We start from the raw sequence: 17,555 nt of genomic DNA on the forward strand, positions 1-17,555 counted from the left end.
GCTTTACCTTTCATTGCCAGCAGTGCTGCAAGCTACCTTCAGCAATGAATTACTAAATCAAAATCAGAGCGAAAACAGATGAATACTTAATGCAGCCTTCCTTAGTCTGGTGTTCTGTAGGCGCTTTGGGCTAGAACTCCTCTCAGCCCCATCTAGTCCACCCAGAAGGCACTATAGGATTGCTGTCTTATTGTAAGGAAGTAGAGTGTACTCTGTTTACTAGACCCTATAGAAAACTAGCACCCCACGTGGCTAAAGAAAAGCATATGGGACACTTTTGCAAAGAAACAGTGTGTTTTCAGCCTCAGGCTAACTGTAAGCAGTGCAGTGTTATTTTGCTTTTGGAAATAGCAAAAAATCTCTGCATGGGTTTGTAATGTCCGTTTTGTAAAATCTAAATTGACTAAGCGTGTACCTGTTTTTTCAGGCAAAGGTTTCTATAGTTCGTTTAGATGATTTTCTGTCTTCTGAAGACCTCAACCCTCAAAACATCCACACAGATTACAGTGGGGGTAAGCATTTCATCTGTTTCCAGTATATGACTGATGCTTGAGAACTTGGGCTGAAAAGTCTGTGTCTGTTAACTTGAGTTGTTTTGTTTCTGAACTTCAAGATCATGCATTCAGATTTGTTAACGCCTCTTTCCGCTGGGAGAAGATTGGAGCTCCAACCTTAAATAAGTAAGAAACAAATTATATTTACAGTCTAATGCAAAAATCTGTAATCATGTGCTAAGGTCAATGTCCTGAATACTGGGGATGAGTGATCAAATGAAAAGGAGAACTCATACATCCTATAGTGAGGGGGAACTGAGGGGAAAAACCTTATTGGGAAGGGAAGGAATCTCTGAAAGGGCAAATAGTTGGAAGATCAGATTTGCAGGCAACATTAGTACAGGTAGCTCTGCATTTTTCATATGCACTACATCTGACAGCAGCTATGAGAATGGTCCTGGCATCCTCTTCTGCCTAAAGCAAATAATCATGTGTTGCACAAACAGGATATCGAGGATATAAGAGCTGTGCCTTAATTTGGAGTCTGCTGGTTATTAAACAAGGTGAAAGCTCAGTTCCTATATAAGGTCATCTAATTCAAACTCCAGTTGATTCAGACAACTCACTAGTAAAGTATCTCTCATCTAACCTCTGATTAAATACCTCTACTGAAGAAGAAGAGTCCACCACCATTTGAGGCAGTCTGCTCCACTATCAAACAGCTCATACTGTCAGGAGGTTCTTAAATATTTACTTGAAATTCTTTTTCTTGTAATTCATTTGAGTCCCAACAAATTTACTCCATCATCTATGTGATAGCCCTTTAAAAATTGATATACAGCCATGATCCCTCATCCTTAAGTTTTCCCACATCACCAATAGTAGTTATGTGTGTGTATATATAATAGGTGTGTGCCTGTGTTGGACATCCACAACAAAATAAAGGAACTGCCACGATCTGTATGGATGGCATGTTAAAACATTAACTTGGGTAAAACATTTGCCAGGTTCACCAGAGACTTGCTGCTACAGAATGAATTTGTGCACTCTGTAGATGTGCCAAAAGCATTTGAAGATGTGGGTACCCACTCTCCATGGATACCCCCCTGCCCCATGTTTCACACATGAGCTAATAAAAGGGGCCATATGAAACAAACTTTAACTAGATGAGGATGGGAATGGTAAAATGTTGATGGCTGAGAGTGTAATTTGAGAGAAATGGATGGTGGCTTCTACCTATGATGTGTATAAAGCCTGTGGAAGGCCCTGGAGCAGAGACAACCCTTATTGTGACAGCACGCAGTGGTGACTGAAACACTAGGACCCTGCAGGAAGCTTTGCAACCCAGGTGACCCAAAAGTACAAGGAGGGCAGGATATAGCTTGCTATTGAGTGAGGAGTCTTATTCTTCAGAACAACCATTAAATAAATTCTACTTCTTTCCTTCAATATTTCTAGACTGAACCTAGAGATCCCAGAAGGTTCACTGGTTGCTGTTGTGGGTCAAGTAGGAGCTGGAAAATCATCTCTCCTTTCTGCAGTTCTGGGAGAAATGGAAAAAACAGGAGGAACTGCTCAGAGAAAGGTAAAATGAGACTGTTTTGCCTTCAGATTATTTTCATTTTGAAAATGTTTATTGTTTGAAAGTGTATTTTTTTCTGTGTATTTGAGTCTTTGAAAAATTGCAGTATTTTTTTCATATTACCTTTTAACAGGGTTTTTTTTAAAAAAAGAGAAAAAACTCCTGTGGCTCTTCTTGAACTCTCAAGAATTCATTGTTTCTCTACATTGAAAAGGGTTTGAGCCAGTCCTATTGTAGGCTTATTCTATTAGTATAGCCTGAATAGAGCCAGAATTATAGTGTCTGCAGGAAGATGAATATTCATTCATGGAGTTCAGCCCTTCTCAGAGCATTTCACAGTGTGTTTTCTTCTTTCTTTCAGGGTTCAGTTGCTTATGTGTCCCAGCAAGCCTGGATTCAGAATACCACTTTACGGGAAAATATTCTTTTTGGCCTAGAACTGAACAAGCTCTACTATGAAAAGGTTTTGGAAGCCTGTGCTTTGTTGCCAGACTTGGAGCAATTACCAGCTGGGGATGAAACAGAAATTGGAGAAAGGGTAAGAAAGGCCCATGTGCGTGGAAAGTTTATTCAGGGTAGGGATTAAATTTAAAAGTACTAAGAAAGACAGTTGGGCTTCATTAGGGATCTGTGTGAGCCGTTTTCAAATTGTACTCTTTTGGTTGTGGTGATAGTTCATTGCTGAGATGAAACTGCTCCCTTAATAAAATCGGAAAAGCAGACTAAGAGTGTTTGGGGTAATATTGTGTACTTAACATAACACAGAAAATAGACTTTGCACTGACTTAGTGACACTATTACTCCATGTGGAGTGACTGGCATGTAGCAAGATGTTCAAGTTCACATTGACAGACATGTCCCTGTGCAGTTCTTACATGAAGAACTGTCACTTAACGTTTACAGAACTCTGTAAAAGGTCTTCCTGCAGAATGAGAACGGGATCCATTCTGGAGCTCCGTTCGCATCTTGAGGCGAACACAACCCGCTTCCACGCATGCGCGTGATGTCATTTTGAGCGTCTGCGCATGTGCGAGTGGCAAAACCCAGAAGTAACGTGCTCCATTACTTCTGGGTCGCCGCGGAGCGCAACCCGAAAATGCTAAACCCGAAGCTACTTCAACCTGAGGTATGACTGTATGTTTACAAGAACACATCTATTGACAGAAATCCTTTGGCACTGCAGTGTGAATATGATTCAGGGGATCTGTGGCCTTTCAGATATTGTTGGACTACAACTCATCTTCCCTGGCCATTGACCATGCTGGCTGGGTTAATGGAAGTTGTGGTTCAACAGCATCTGGAGGGCCCCATGTTCTCCACCCAATATTAAACACACCAGCAGGTAAAAGAGTGAAACGTGGCCAAAGCACAGGTCATTTTCTAACTACTTTATAATCTTGTTTTTATACTCTACTGATAAGAGTATTTCTTTTTTAATATTATCAATATTAATGTGTTATATTAAGGATTTTGGGGCTGGGGCGGGAAGTACATTATTGTTTTTTTAAAAGTTTTGAATAGTATTGGCCTTATTTTTTCCTAGGGAGTGAATATAAGTGGTGGCCAGAAACAGAGAGTCAGCCTAGCTAGAGCTGTCTACAGCAGTGCTGATCTCTATTTATTAGATGATCCCTTATCTGCAGTAGATGTCCATGTTGGGAAGCATCTTTTTGAGAAGGTGATTGGGCCCTCAGGCTTATTGAAAAACAAGGTACGTAATGATGCTTCTTTTCAGTCTTTGGAATTAATACTTTTAACATTCTCCTATTTAACAGTGTAAAATATAAACATGGTTGTGTTTTCTTTCTCCCAAGACTCGTATTTTAGTGACGCACAACCTTGCAATCCTCTCTCAGACCGATATAGTTGTCATGATGGAAGATGGTAGAATTACTGAAATGGGAAGTTACAAAGACCTACTCTCTCGAAGAGCAAACTTTGCTGAGCTTATTCAAACCTTTGGTGGAGGAAAGGAAGATGAAGAGATGCCCTCAGTGTCAAGTAGGTAACAAAACAGATTTGTACAAGCCAACTTGTGTGATTTTGTTTTGTGACATTTGAACCCTGTGCTCAAAATGATAAAAGCCAATGCATGTGTATTGTGCCTACCTCCTTTCAGACATACCTGTTATAACCCTGATTTCCATAGATTTGGCTTATTGCCTCCATGACATGTAGGACTTCCCTAGTTTTGAACAGTAGCTGTGACACCTTATCTGCTATATATGTGCATGTAGAAATCAATTACTTTTTGTCTCTCCTCCTCCCAAGGAGCTCAGGCAGAATATTGTGTCTCCCTGTGAGTTGGCTATAAACTTAAAAAGTAGATTAAACTGAGTGGGAGGCCAGGGACACCAGTTTCCTTCATGGTGAGTTGTAAGAGAACCCAGATCTCTTCATTCTAAGCTCAGTACTTTACCCATGACACCATACACTGTCATGAAACTCACCATTTAGATATTATAGCAAATAGCATGTAAAGTGCAGTGGGATGGTACTCAAGTGTGATCTTTCTGCCCCATCATGCACTGAATGTTCAGTGCGTTTCTGCTCTGTGTGTGTGTTTAATAATTCCATCTTCTGCCACTTTGGGCTTCTTGAACCTTTAAGATTTCAAGATCTGCTAAAATCTGATGCATGGAAAAACAAGATAATCCAGTTTATTTTAGCCAGAACTTCTTTCTGACTAGCCTAGATCATTCACAACTGACTGTATTTGTCTATAGGATTCACTCTCGAGAAATAACAGTCCAACTATTCTTTGTGAATCCCTCCCATGTGATGAAGGAGAGGTGGGCCCCAACCCTGATCTTGTCAGAGGTTGTTGGCTCTGATGGGCCTTTTGATGGAAGAGGAAAGAAAAAACTGAACAGATAATCACTTGTATAAACAAGTCATTTGTAACAGTCAAATTAATTCTTTTGCTTAAATTCAGCTAGCTTTAGATGCTGGAATATCATATTATAATATTTCAGTACTTCTTTTGTGCCCAGTAGAATGGATGGCTGCATTCATTTTGTTGGGGCAGCAGGAGGGTGGGGATCACTGACCAACTAATGAATGAACATAGAAATTAAGTTCACATCTTCTGTATATGTTTTGTATCAGCAGTTAAATGATCTGTTTCTATCCTGATGAATGTTCATTTGACTACACTTTATTGTGTTGAATCCAAAAACGTTGCGTTTGCACAAAAACACAAGGTCTCTTTTTATGACTTTGCACAAGCTCCTTGCCTGAGCAGAGAGGAGAATTCAGAGATGTTCTGCTGTTTGTACAAGTCATTGCATAAACTGTTGTTTGATGTTGCACAAAGTGCCTTCTGCTAGATCTTGCACAACAGCTCATGGTGCTGTTCAGCTCACAGCACCATTGCCAGAATTTCTGGTGTCTCTGGATTCAACCCAATATATCGCAGGTATTTCAGTAGATAATTATTATTATTTATTATAAATCCTGTTTAACTTTATTCTTAAGGTAAAATCAAAACAAGAGACCACATTGTACCAAAGAAAAGACAGCTGGGGGAAAAAGACAGGTGAGTACTCAGAAATAGCTGCTAGAGCCACTTTCCATGAGGTAATTTTAAACTTTTGTTTGTTTTAAAGTAGGGTTGTAATTTTTTCTTTATTTTACTGGTTTATCTTTTGTAAGCTGCTTTGAAGTTGTTGTCTTTACAGTGCAAGTGGTTTATGAATTTTATGAAATAAAGTATACACAATAGCTCAAAAGGGAGAAAAGTAGAGCTGCAAATGCATTCAGAGAGGGACCAGCAGATCTCTTATTATATACATTGCCTGTCATTTGGATCTTGTGGATCCAGTGGTGGCTGGTGCCCCCAAAGCTGAAGGCATACACAAAGAAACTGTAGCCTTACTCAAACCAAGATAATAGGATATGTGGTAGTTATGAAATTGGAGGATTCTTGCAGAGTAGGTTTGACAGAATCATTTTGAAGCAGAGACCAGGATAGTGTAGCTGTAACTAACCATCCACCCTGCAAATACCCAGATGTCTTTCTCCTTTTCTGCAGCCCCAGTCTTGGGGACGGAGGAGTTCTAAAATGGAGTTTTCAGTTCAGTACTATATGAAAACCACTCTTAATAACTTTCACTCCTAGAATAGAAGCATCCAAAGAGTTCAGTGCCATGAGTGTTTGCTAAATTTCTGTCTTGCACTTCCTTCCAAAGGCAGCAAACAACAAAGTAGTAAAAACAATGCAATAGTGCGTCCTCCATCCCCTTGAATCATTTGCTTTTCATTTAGATTTGTGGTGCAGCCCTCTTGTGGGCATATTATAGAAACACAGGGCAAGATCCTAATGCCCGTGAGTGGAATTGGGCTCTTTGCCTATTTCCCACTGGAGCACACTGTGCCAATGGAAAACCTTTTCTCGTGAACCCCACCCCCACCCCCAATGGTGTGGAATGTGATATGGGGAGCTGGAACAGGAAGGAGGAATTGGTAAAGGAAATGCAAGGGCAATCTCCTTTGTTTGTGCTCCAATTCCTTATTGCGCACTTACACACAACTGTGGGTTTGTCTTCTTCAACCCTCCCTTGATGTAAGTGGCCCGAGACTGGGGCACACCTGTCCATCAGAGAAGGCACAGCTTCTGCCTATTCTGTAGAGGACCTGAAGGTTTTAACACTCACAACTTGTTTTTAGATGGGTTCTATGTTTCGTTTTTTATTTTAATGTAAAACAGCTTTTATTGCAATTCTTCTTTTGATCAAAGGAATGCATTCTTAATGAAGAAAGAAAAAGTTGCCACTGGTTCTGTAAGTATTTTTTTTTTACTGTTATTTACATGTTTCTAAAATGCAACAGGCAGTTAAAATAAACTGTAGGTGCAAATGTGAAATCAGTTACTTGAAGGGGAGAATGTATTTTTGAAGACTCATTATGTGAAATTGAGATTTATAATTTTATATTGGGTTTGAAGAAGTATAAATCACTTATTCTACCTACTTTATTTACCAAGACTATCCTGACTGCATATTGTAATAACTCTCATGAACATCTTTTATATTTAGATGAGAATGTCAATTGTTTTGAAGTACCTACAAGCATTTGGCTGGTCATGGGTGTGGCTAACCGTAGCAGCTTACATAGGCCAAAATGTTGTAGCAATAGGGCAAAATCTGTGGCTCAGCACATGGACAACAGAAGCAAAAGAAATCAAAGACTACACAGAATGGAAACACTTAAGAAACTACAAACTTAGTATCTATGGGCTCTTGGGATTCCTACAGGGTAAGCAATCCTCACAGAACTCTAGCCCAATGGTTGCCATTAATTTGATTTGAACTGATTTTATAATGAAATGATTTTAGAATGTATTATTTTACTGTTGTTAGCCGCTCTGAGCCTGGCTTTGGCTGGGGAGGGCGGGATATAAATAAAATATTATTATTATTATTATTATTATTATTATTATTATTATTAGGCATCTGGCTATTTTCTTTGCTTTTCCAAGTTTAGCTTCCTTGGCATTCCTACACTAAGATTCATGTAATCTGGGGTCAATTCTTGCAGTCATTCTGCAAGGTTGGCTCCTTCTTTCTTTCTGCTCACCTGCAGATGGCAAAGGAGGCATTTAATTGTTCATCAATATTACAATCTGTGCTTTAGTGTGATGCCACTTAACACATGCTAGGGAGATCTGTGGAGGTGGTATGCCAAGGGCATGCTTTGTAGGAAACAAACAGTTCAGGGAACCTCTTTGTTGCATGCATAATACAATCTGAACAAGGGCAGGGAACTGCTTGCTGTGATTTTGCATGCTCTGGTACCTCAGGCTTCCCAGCAGCGTTGAGTCGCTGCTTGGGGTTTCCTGGAAGTTTGAAGGGCCCACTGAGTTAAACTTTTTACTTCATCATCTCTCTCCATACTTTGGAGACCAGCAGAGAGCATGGATTAAGGTTCACACAAGGCTATCTTGAATGGAGAAGCTGCTGTGCTGAACTCTTTGAAACTAAGTAAGATGAAATTCTTAATGTTGCCTTTAATACTGTTCATCCAAGGTCTTTTGGTTTGCTGTGGTGCATATGTGCTCACTAGAGGATCTCTCTCGGCATCTCGGTCTTTGCATCATCAGTTGCTAGACAGTGTGCTCCACCTTCCACTCCAGTATTTTGAAACTAACCCCGTAGGTCAAATCATCAACAGGTTCACAAAGGTAAGGAGCAAATACTCTCTGTCTGTTTTGTGTGTCACCTTTGGGAGGGTGGTCAGAACCTGCCTCTCATCCTTGGGTCATGGGGAAATTACTCACCCTTTCCTGCCCCCTCCCCCGGTGTGAATGCGTCTCATACTGTCATCACTTCAAGAAGCCACTGGTCCATTTTCCTTTTATGTTGACAGTGATGACAATTTCCAGTTAGAAGGATGCATACGCAGGGCTAGATCACCTGATTTTTTCCATCTAGAAATGTCAGTCCTTACTCAGCAGAAGGGCATTCTAGAAAGTTTTTTTATATCCCATTTCTTTAGTAAATGTATGCCCCACCCTTCCAATCAGTTTGCATTGCTCAGGCCAGCTTACAACAATTTAAATAAAAACAATCAGTTTAAATCAGTATCTGTTTGAAAGATTGTCATAGCAGCTTGTCATTACCTCTGTCATTACCTTGATATATCTCTTTTTCTTTAAATGAAACAGTAAAATTATCTTATTAGGTAGGAAATATCCATCGGGAACATTGCAGGTGACATGCCTTCATGTGCAAGAGAATTCTTGCCAAGGTTCAGGCAATGCAACAAAATCAACACCTCTTACTCTGATTGGTCTGTGGTATGCCAGTCAACATATTCCAGCTTTTACAGCTATTTCCCATTTCTTATGATACCCATCAGGGCAAGTACCACCTGCAGTGTGACCTCGAATATATTTTATTATAAAAAATTAAGAACACAACAACAAAAGCACAACTGTGTATAGCAGTGTAGCACTAAAATAATTTGCGCATTTATTTGGAAGTTAGAAAGAGTCTGATTAGGTGTATTCAATCAGATTGAAAAGAGACCTAGACTGCATTCACATGGCTGGTCTGTTTTGCTGATGTTTCACTGTTATTTTACGCATTATATTTCAGTTTCATGTAAAAGCTACTTCTGGAAATCTAGCAGGATCTAGTGGCAGTTATGTGCTCATTTCCATGTTAATTGCTTCTAGGAAAATTGTGTGAATAAAGTCTATTCCTGGAAGACAAGTGAGGGATGAGTGCACTGCCATGGTTTACTTAGATGTTGGGCTTCACTACTGCTTCTGTTTCTTAAAGGTATACAGCCTAGGGGCAACACCTACAAATGCAGTTCTATGAACATGGTAGTAGAGAAACAATCAAGTTTTTTCAAATATATAAGAAGGATTTTTTTTTTTATAAAAATGTCTGTTCTTCCCCCCCTCTTTCCAATTATCCTAGGATATGTTTATAGTTGATATACGTTTCCATTATTATCTACGGACTTGGTTGAACTGTACACTAGATGTGGTTGGAACGATCCTTGTGATTGTGTATACATCACCACTGTTCTTACTGGGGGTTATTCCACTTGGATACTTATATTTCACTGTGCAAGTAAGTTGAATAAGTGCCAGGCTGAGTATTCAGAAAAATAATAATAAAACATATCCTTGTTTTACTCCCATTTATTTTATTTTATTTTAATTATATTATCTAACTGAAAGGGAAGAGGAATGCATTCCTCTTGAGCAGTTGATTTGCATTGCACAATTCAGGGGAAAGTTGCTGTTCTGCAATCCGAGGCCTATATTTATTCTAAGATGTAGGGGATGTAGGAGGTTTTCTGGTCTAAGGCAATTTATATATTTAAGAGTTTTGTATGCTGCCCTTAGCCAGTAGGCCACAGAGAGGCTTGCAACAATACCATATAAAACAATACAATTGAGTCAAAACAAAACAATGCCATAGTGCCCAATACAAACTTCTTACCTGTCCCTCCATTTGTCTGTTTTCATTAGCGATACTATATTGCTAGTTCCAGACAAATCCGACGGTTATCTGGAGCTACGCAAACACCAATAATTTCACACTTCAGTGAAACGCTTGCAGGTGTATCCACAATCAGGGCATTTGGACATCAGGAAAGATTTCTTAATCAGAACAAAGATGTCGTCAATGAGAACATGGTTTGCTTCTACAACAACGTGATCTCAAACAGGTACTGTATTAATGATCCTAGGATATCATGGGAATGGATTTATACACAGATTAGGAACATAGGAAGCTTCCTTATACGGAGTCAGATTAATGGTCCATCTAGTTCATTTCAAGCGACTCTCAATTTATGTGGGGGTTATGTTCCGGGGATAGCGTGTAAATCCAAAATTGAGTATAGTCAAAACACATTGGGTTCAATGGCGGGTGGGATTGCCAAAGTTCTTTTTCCAGAAGTAGCTTTTTCCTTGGACGCCCGCCCCACTTCTGCCCCCTTTTACTTTCCAAGCACACAAAGCTGAATGCACACAAGTTAAATGTCTGTAAGTTACCTTCACTGACAGGCAGAGGCTCTCGAGGGTTTCAGGCGGGGGGGGGGGCAGTCTCTTTTAGCCCTACCGGGGGGGGGGGGGGCAAGGGCCAGGGATTGAAGCTGGGATCTTGAGCACATGCTAGGCAGGTGCACTACCACTCAGCCACGGCCCTTCCCCACCAAGCACCAAGCTATATTCTTATTTTAATTGATAGGACTGAAAATGCAGATATTTCTAACCAATTTGATAACTGTGTAATTGAATCCTAATTAATCTGGGCATGCATTTATGACAGGTGGCTGGCTGTCAGACTTGAATTTCTGGGAAACTTGATGGTCTTCCTTGCTGCATTGCTTGCAGTGTTTGCTGGGAGCAAGGTGGACTCTGCTACAGTAGGATTATCAATAACATATGCACTGAATGTAAGTAAGTAAGCATTATTTTTTTAATGCAGTTACAGTACTTGGAAAATGGATTGCAAATTTGGTAGGAGTGGAATCATTGATGTTACAGTAAGCCAAACTCTGCGGTAATCCAGCAGTTCTAAGAAGTCTCAAAGTGCTGCCAACACATTGGGTTGGCTCCAGATAAGGGCAAGTGGCTCTCCAATTTGCATATCAGGTCTCCTAGCTCATTCAGTTTATATTCCCCTTTCCCATCTCAAGGGACCCTCTGGAACGGCATGGAGGGGGACAGGAAAATTAAGAAGTGTCTTTCTGCTCACACAAGATGCCTTTGGATCTAAGCCATTCAGTATGCTAGCAGCGTAACATTGGTTTTAAGTATTTCTTAAAACAGGGTAAAACTACCATTTCCTTTATTCTATGCAGTGACTGTCTAGAACCACACCGATTTTAACAGGTTAAACCCACTGCAACAAGTTCTGTATTCATTTATTTCAGATAACTCAAAGTTTGAATTTTTGGGTCCGAAAAGCATGTGAAATTGAAACCAATGGAATCGCCATTGAAAGGGTTTGTGAATATGAAAAGACAGACAAAGAGGTAAACAGTTTTTGTGAAATGATGATAAGCATACAACTTGAAATTAAGTAATGAAGATTTTTTTAAAAAATTAATTGGCAGAGAACTGGAAGGCTCAAACCTTTCCCAAGTTTAGGTTGTGATTGCTGCTGAAGCAGCCTTTAAAAGGGTGGGATAAACTGCTGCAAAGAGCACCTGCTTTCAGTTAGTCCCCGCTCTCCTGTGTAAGCAAAGAGGAGCAGGAACTGAGCAGGGAACCCTGTGCTTTTTACCTCATTGCTGCTCAATGGAGCAGTCTCTGTGAGAGCCAGTTACATCAACTCTGGCAGGGACTGCTTTGCCACACAGCGATGAAGGGGACAAAAATTGGGAAAAACCAAAGGCAAGGAGACCCTTTATTCTGGAATATGATGGTCCTTTTCAAAGGTTGAAAGGATCAGCATGCAGTGGGGTTTTCAAGAAGTTCCCATGTATCTGATGGTATCAGTTATGTCAGCTGATGGGCAGGTAGCCATGGGCCAGAGATTCTCCAAACTTTTGCAGCACAAGGATTTGTGCTTGTGCAACAGAATTTTCTCCCCTCTCCTTTCCCCTTGCCCACACCAAATTTGCTTCTGGGTGGTGGGAACACAGAACAGATTTAGGGGGTGCACAGGGGAGGAGATGGGGCAAAGTTCCATTGTGCAAGCACAAATCCTTGTGCTCATGGAAAAAGTAGCTTAGTGCTTCCTTGGATAGAAGCCTGGACAGGCAGCTTCAGCTTGCAGTGGTCAGGGGCTAATTTTATATATTGTGAAATACTTTCAAGTACATGTTTTGATGCTCACTAATTTGTGCCTTGCTTTATCGGTTTCAAAGTTTGTTTATCCCTTTTAGGCCCCCTGGATATTATCCAATCGTCCACCTGTGGGATGGCCCAAGGAAGGAATAATACAGTTTGTAAATTTCCAAGCTCGGTACAGGCCAGATCTGGACTTGGCTCTGCAGGATGTAACTTTTCAAAGCTGCAAAGAAGAGAAGGTAACGTGCCAAAATTAAGTACTCTGTCATACCTGTTTCCCTTTTAAAAATATAATATCTATTTAAATATCTGTTGTCTGTTGTGTAATTTGTGGCTGCTGTTCTTGAAACTGAGTGCCCCTGGTTTAAGTGATTTCCTGTGGACAAAAGGGAGTTGGATGGGGCCCATCAAGCTTCTCCATCTTAAAATGCTGCCCGTCTAACTAACATCAATAGAGGGCTGTAACATGTCTGTATTCAGTTGTGCTATCAGGCTGTCCCTTCACTTTGGAAATGTAGCATTTTTCAGGCATCACAGCTCCAAGTGCACACCAGAACAAGCATAGGGCCTTGGTTTGGAGCAAACTTGCTTCTGGACTGGATTGTCAGCCAGTGCCCTTGACCAGTTGAAAACATGCTCAGTTCTTTATTACTTTATTTTGAAAGATGTATAAACTGCTCGCATAATAAAATATCAGAGTGGTATGCAGAAAACAACAACAAAAAAGCATAAAATGTGTACCAAAACCAATGACAATTAAAGTAGCAATAGCAGCAGAAGGTAATCAGTGGACAATCAATTTTAAAAATCATTCAGAAGAGGTTTGTGTAAAAAAGAAGGCATTTAGGTTTTTGTTAGTGATCTCGGGACACAATCTATATTTGTGTGGGCGGGTGCACTGTTGAGCTCTGTGGCTATTCCTGCATGGCACAAGCACTGTGGCTGATGTGTGAACCAGAAAAAGCAATCAGTTATCTGCTAATGTTGGCCACTAACCTTTGCTAGTAGAGATTGTTGAAGGCTTTTATTTTTCAAGACTTTTTTGCTTTTTTTATATGGAACTATACTGTTTTCTTTGCATGTGTTAAGTAACATAGTGAAACTGCTGCCGTTTTAAAATGCGCATATATTTTGAAAAGTATTCTTGTTACAGATTGGAATAATAGGAAGAACAGGAGCTGGCAAATCGACTCTCACAAATAGTTTGTTTAGGATAATAGAAAGAGCTGGAGGCAAAATAATCATTGATGGCATTGACATATCAACTATTGGTTTGCATGACCTACGTGGCAACCTGAACATTATTCCACAGGTTAGCATTGTGTGCGTGTGTTCGTATGTGTCTGTCTAATATCCACACAATTCTTTTATAAGCTTTAGTCTTTTGAATTCTGTCATTATTTTTTTGACAATAGTTTTAATGAACTTGTCAAAAAATATTGTAATCCATTAGGTCCACTTGTTGATTTTACATTGCATTTAACCGCCTGCTGTCTTGGAAGAAACCAGTCCTTTACTTACTATTGTAGGAGAGGGGAAAATAGGGGATAACATATGAAACATGTAGGAATGCCTGCCCAGGGATTCAAGAATTTATGCCTAGTTGGTGGCATATTTCAGAGTTCTTTCCACCCCTTTCCCACTTCCTATTGCATGGGCTTCTCATTGCCCACTGATCTCCTGCCTTTTTTCCAACTGCCCTTCTGATGAAAGCTTACTCTAAGATAACTGGCATGACAACAGCCTTTGGCTTTGGCCAGGTTTATTGTGCTCTGAAAGGTAGTGTACTGTCCATTTGCCACAAGGGAATAACAGCCCATGGTCTGTCCCTCCTGGTCTTCAGATTCAGCTATCTTTACAAATAAATTTGCCATTTATTCTGTTTGCACTCAAGGAGGTTGATGCCAATCTATTGCTTCTTTACAAATATATCTAAAACCAGTCAGGATTTAATAGTTTGATGATGGGGAGGGGAGGCGGAGGAACAGCAGCCCTTCCTGACCCCATCCCAAAGTAATATCAATCTGAAACCTAAACTCGCTAATATTATACTACATGGAAATACTGTCTAGACATTATTCCATAGGACCCGGTCTTATTCTCAGGGACACTGCGGTCAAACTTGGATCCACTTGGAAGATACTCTGATCTTGAACTGTGGGATGCACTGGAATTGTGTGACTTGAAGAACTTTGTACAGCCACTCCCAAAGAAACTTCTCCATGAGATCTCCGAGGGTGGTGAAAACCTGAGGTATGTCTTAAACTATGTTAAGAGGTGAGCTACGGAACCTGAAGAATAATGATCTCCACTAGCAGAGGAGTACTAGTATTCCAAAGTGGTGTTCTACTGATGAAGCTACCCACAGATAGTGTTACTTGGCAGGCCAAAGTAAGGGACAAAGGATGAAGAAACATTACCATTCTCTACTTGGGTGTCTGCTCACCTTAGACCTATCCAGAGATTTGCAGGGTGGGGGTTGTTCTTGCACATATTAAACTGCCCTAGACAGAGTCTGTCCACATATCCCCATATTTGCTTTCTCAGACTGGCAGTGGTTTTCTAATGGGATATCCAAAACAGGCCTTTTCTAGCACTGTTGCCACCTTCGATCCTTTTGTAGTCATCCTTTTTGTGTACACACACAAACATAAAACTTGCATGCCTATTCACAAGATGGTGCACCAGCCAACAGCTGCCCAATCAGAAATTGAGGCCTAGCGCCATTCAAGAGCACATACTAAAACTGTATTTCTGTTTTTGTCAGCATGGGGCAGAGACAGCTTGTCTGCCTGGCTCGTGCTTTGCTACGAAAGACGAAAGTATTAATCTTGGATGAAGCAACAGCCTCTGTTGACATGGAAACAGACAATCAAGTGCAATCCACAATCCGGTCAGAATTCCACAACTGCACAGTACTAACCATAGCCCACAGGCTGCATTCCATACTGGATTCTGATAGGTATGTTGCTGTAAGTGCCATGTGGTTTTCCCACCCCTCTAAGCAGCTCCTGAAAGCAAAGGGATAAACTGGTTTCTGCTTGGGCCTGGTGCAAACAAAATCACCATCCCGCCTCAGTTTCCGTGGACTGTCTCCTCATAAAAAAGAACTGCCATCTACTGCCTATTGAATGCTAGGTGGGTAGCACTACTGGATTCAGTAGAATTTGCCCATTGTAATACACACAAAGCTCAATGGCAAAGTGTGTTTTGGAGCCACGGATTTGTAGAATCAAATTTGTTTGATGAAAAGGTAATTGTATTCAGGAATTTAGAGGTCAGCATTTTATTTTTTTTAAGAAAGGTCTTTGGAAGATAGGAAGCTACTTTGTATCATGTCAGATTTGTTCATCTACCTCAATACGGTTGACTCTGGGTTATTTTGTCTTTCACATCACTTGCTATCTTCTGTTTAAATAGAAATTTAACCTTCAATCTTCAATAAGCAGAGCTTGTGCTCTTATACTGAGCTGTTCCTTGTTCCTTGTGGAGGCCAGGAACCTTTTGCCTTCCAGAAGCTCAGACTCCAACTCCTGTCCAGCAACAGCTGGAGAACCGCAGGTTCCCCTCTCCTGCCTTAAAGTGTCAACCTTCATCCCAGAAATCTTTAATTAACAAATGAACTGCTTAATGTAAAATTTATTTTGCAAGTTGATCAGCTCTAACTCTTCCTAGATTAAAGGTTTCCCCATTACATTGTTTTGCTCTTTCAGGGTGCTTGTTCTGAACTCTGGAAGGATTGCTGAATTTGATACTCCAGCCAGGTTGCTACAACAGAAAGGCATATTTTATGAAATGGTATCAGAAGCTGGAATACCACAGGAGGCAGACACCCAATCTTTAATATGAACAGTGCTTATTATTTTCCTGAATTCTTCTACAAGAATTATAGCATTACTTCATTTTATAGGGTTTTTTAAAAAAGAAAATTAAAAATGAACTGTGTTGCCAATATTAAATGTTTTTAATACAAGGTATGTGTGTCTGTATACATTATCAAAGTTAGCAAACTTGTAGCAGCTTATTAATTACAAGGAGCATGATGAGAATCAATTTAGCCCCTCTGGCTCTGGAGCAGCCTTTGCTAACCCGGTGCTATTTGTCCATTTCGGACTGCAACTCCCATCAGCCTTGGCTATTGGCTGGGACCGATGAGCTGCAGTCTGGACATCTGACTGGGGAAAGGGAAGGCAGGCCTGCGAACACAGTCCTGATCATCACCAAGTATGGGGGGGCAGGGGCTTGTTACAATTTTGAAAAAGCATGGCATAAAAATCTGAAATGAAGCAATATTTTGATTTCAGTTCCTAAACACATACCGTTTCACTTTCTTCCTGCCAGTTTGTCATTATGGTTCAGGGTAGACAGTATTGCCTAATGGCCAGATAACTCGCTACTACTAAACTCGCAACAAAAATATCACCTGTGAGGTCCCAGAAAATGCAAGTGAAGTAGGACAGAACTGCACAATTGGACATTCCCCGCCATAAAGGTAAAGGTACCCCTGCCCGTACGGGCCAGTCTTGACAGACTCTAGGGTTGTGTGCCCATCTCACTCAACGAGGCCAAGGGCCAGCGCTGTCCGAAGACACTTCCGGGTCACGTGGCCAGCGTGACATCGCTGCTCTGGCAAGCCAGAGCCGCACACGGAAACGCTGTTTACCTTCCCGCTAGTAAGCGGTTCCTATTTATCTACTTGCACCCAGGGGTGCTTTCGAACTGCTAGGTTGGCAGGCGCTGGGACCGAACAGCGGGAGCGCACCCCGCCACGGGGATTCAAACCGCCGACCTTTCGATCGGCAAGCCCTAGGCACTGAGGCTTTAACCGACAGCGCCACCCGCGTCCCTTTATTCCCCGCCATAAAATCTAGCAAATTCATTAGCCGGTGACACCAAGCCCTTCATTTTCCATAGCCCAGTTAAATTAAACGATAAAGCAAGGTTTGTTACTGCCCCAAGGTACAGTTAGCCTTAAGAAATGCGAAGCTTCTGTTCCAGCGTTTGCAATAAGCTGCTGTTTTCCATTCTGTAGGAATGAAACTGGGAAATTGCAATTTGTTCTGAACTGTGAATATAAGCTTCTCTCTTTCTCTCACTCTGAGAAGGCAAGGAGAAGAGACACTGTCAACCTCAGAACAAACCATGGCTTGCCGTTGTCTGAAGTGGGCTGGATGCTCTCTAGAAAATCCTCAAGCTGCAGAGCAAATACTCTTAATAT

The 17,555-nt window shown here is 40.9% G+C and overlaps 1 protein-coding gene across 4 annotated transcripts in view; it reads left to right on the top strand.

The window, feature by feature from the left end:
* Window positions 1-16,310, top strand: part of LOC310676712 (multidrug resistance-associated protein 1-like) — a 28,824-nt gene extending 12,514 nt beyond the window's left edge. For 2 of the 4 annotated variants that reach the window (XM_083438818.1, XM_083438819.1), the window contains 19 exons: window positions 428-512; window positions 614-680; window positions 1,953-2,079; window positions 2,438-2,614; window positions 3,620-3,787; window positions 3,891-4,077; window positions 5,554-5,614; window positions 6,815-6,857; window positions 7,113-7,332; window positions 8,103-8,257; window positions 9,504-9,659; window positions 10,064-10,263; window positions 10,869-10,995; window positions 11,476-11,577; window positions 12,433-12,576; window positions 13,491-13,649; window positions 14,424-14,590; window positions 15,105-15,299; window positions 16,051-16,310. In XM_083438818.1, the coding sequence (XP_083294944.1) occupies window positions 428-512; window positions 614-680; window positions 1,953-2,079; window positions 2,438-2,614; window positions 3,620-3,787; window positions 3,891-4,077; window positions 5,554-5,614; window positions 6,815-6,857; window positions 7,113-7,332; window positions 8,103-8,257; window positions 9,504-9,659; window positions 10,064-10,263; window positions 10,869-10,995; window positions 11,476-11,577; window positions 12,433-12,576; window positions 13,491-13,649; window positions 14,424-14,590; window positions 15,105-15,299; window positions 16,051-16,186 (2,676 nt within the window). In that variant the 3' untranslated portion in view covers window positions 16,187-16,310. Of the gene's footprint in view, window positions 1-427; window positions 513-613; window positions 681-1,952; window positions 2,080-2,437; window positions 2,615-3,619; window positions 3,788-3,890; window positions 4,078-5,553; window positions 5,615-6,814; window positions 6,858-7,112; window positions 7,333-8,102; window positions 8,258-9,503; window positions 9,660-10,063; window positions 10,264-10,868; window positions 10,996-11,475; window positions 11,578-12,432; window positions 12,577-13,490; window positions 13,650-14,409; window positions 14,591-15,104; window positions 15,300-16,050 lie in introns of all 4 variants that reach the window. The other 2 variants (XR_014510693.1, XR_014510694.1) reach the window with 2 other exon arrangements.
* The last annotated feature ends 1,245 nt before the right edge of the window (window positions 16,311-17,555 follow it).

This window comes from Podarcis tiliguerta, assembly GCF_965153285.1.
Source record: "Podarcis tiliguerta genome assembly, chromosome: 4".
NCBI classification, from domain to species: Eukaryota; Metazoa; Chordata; class Lepidosauria; order Squamata; family Lacertidae; genus Podarcis; species Podarcis tiliguerta.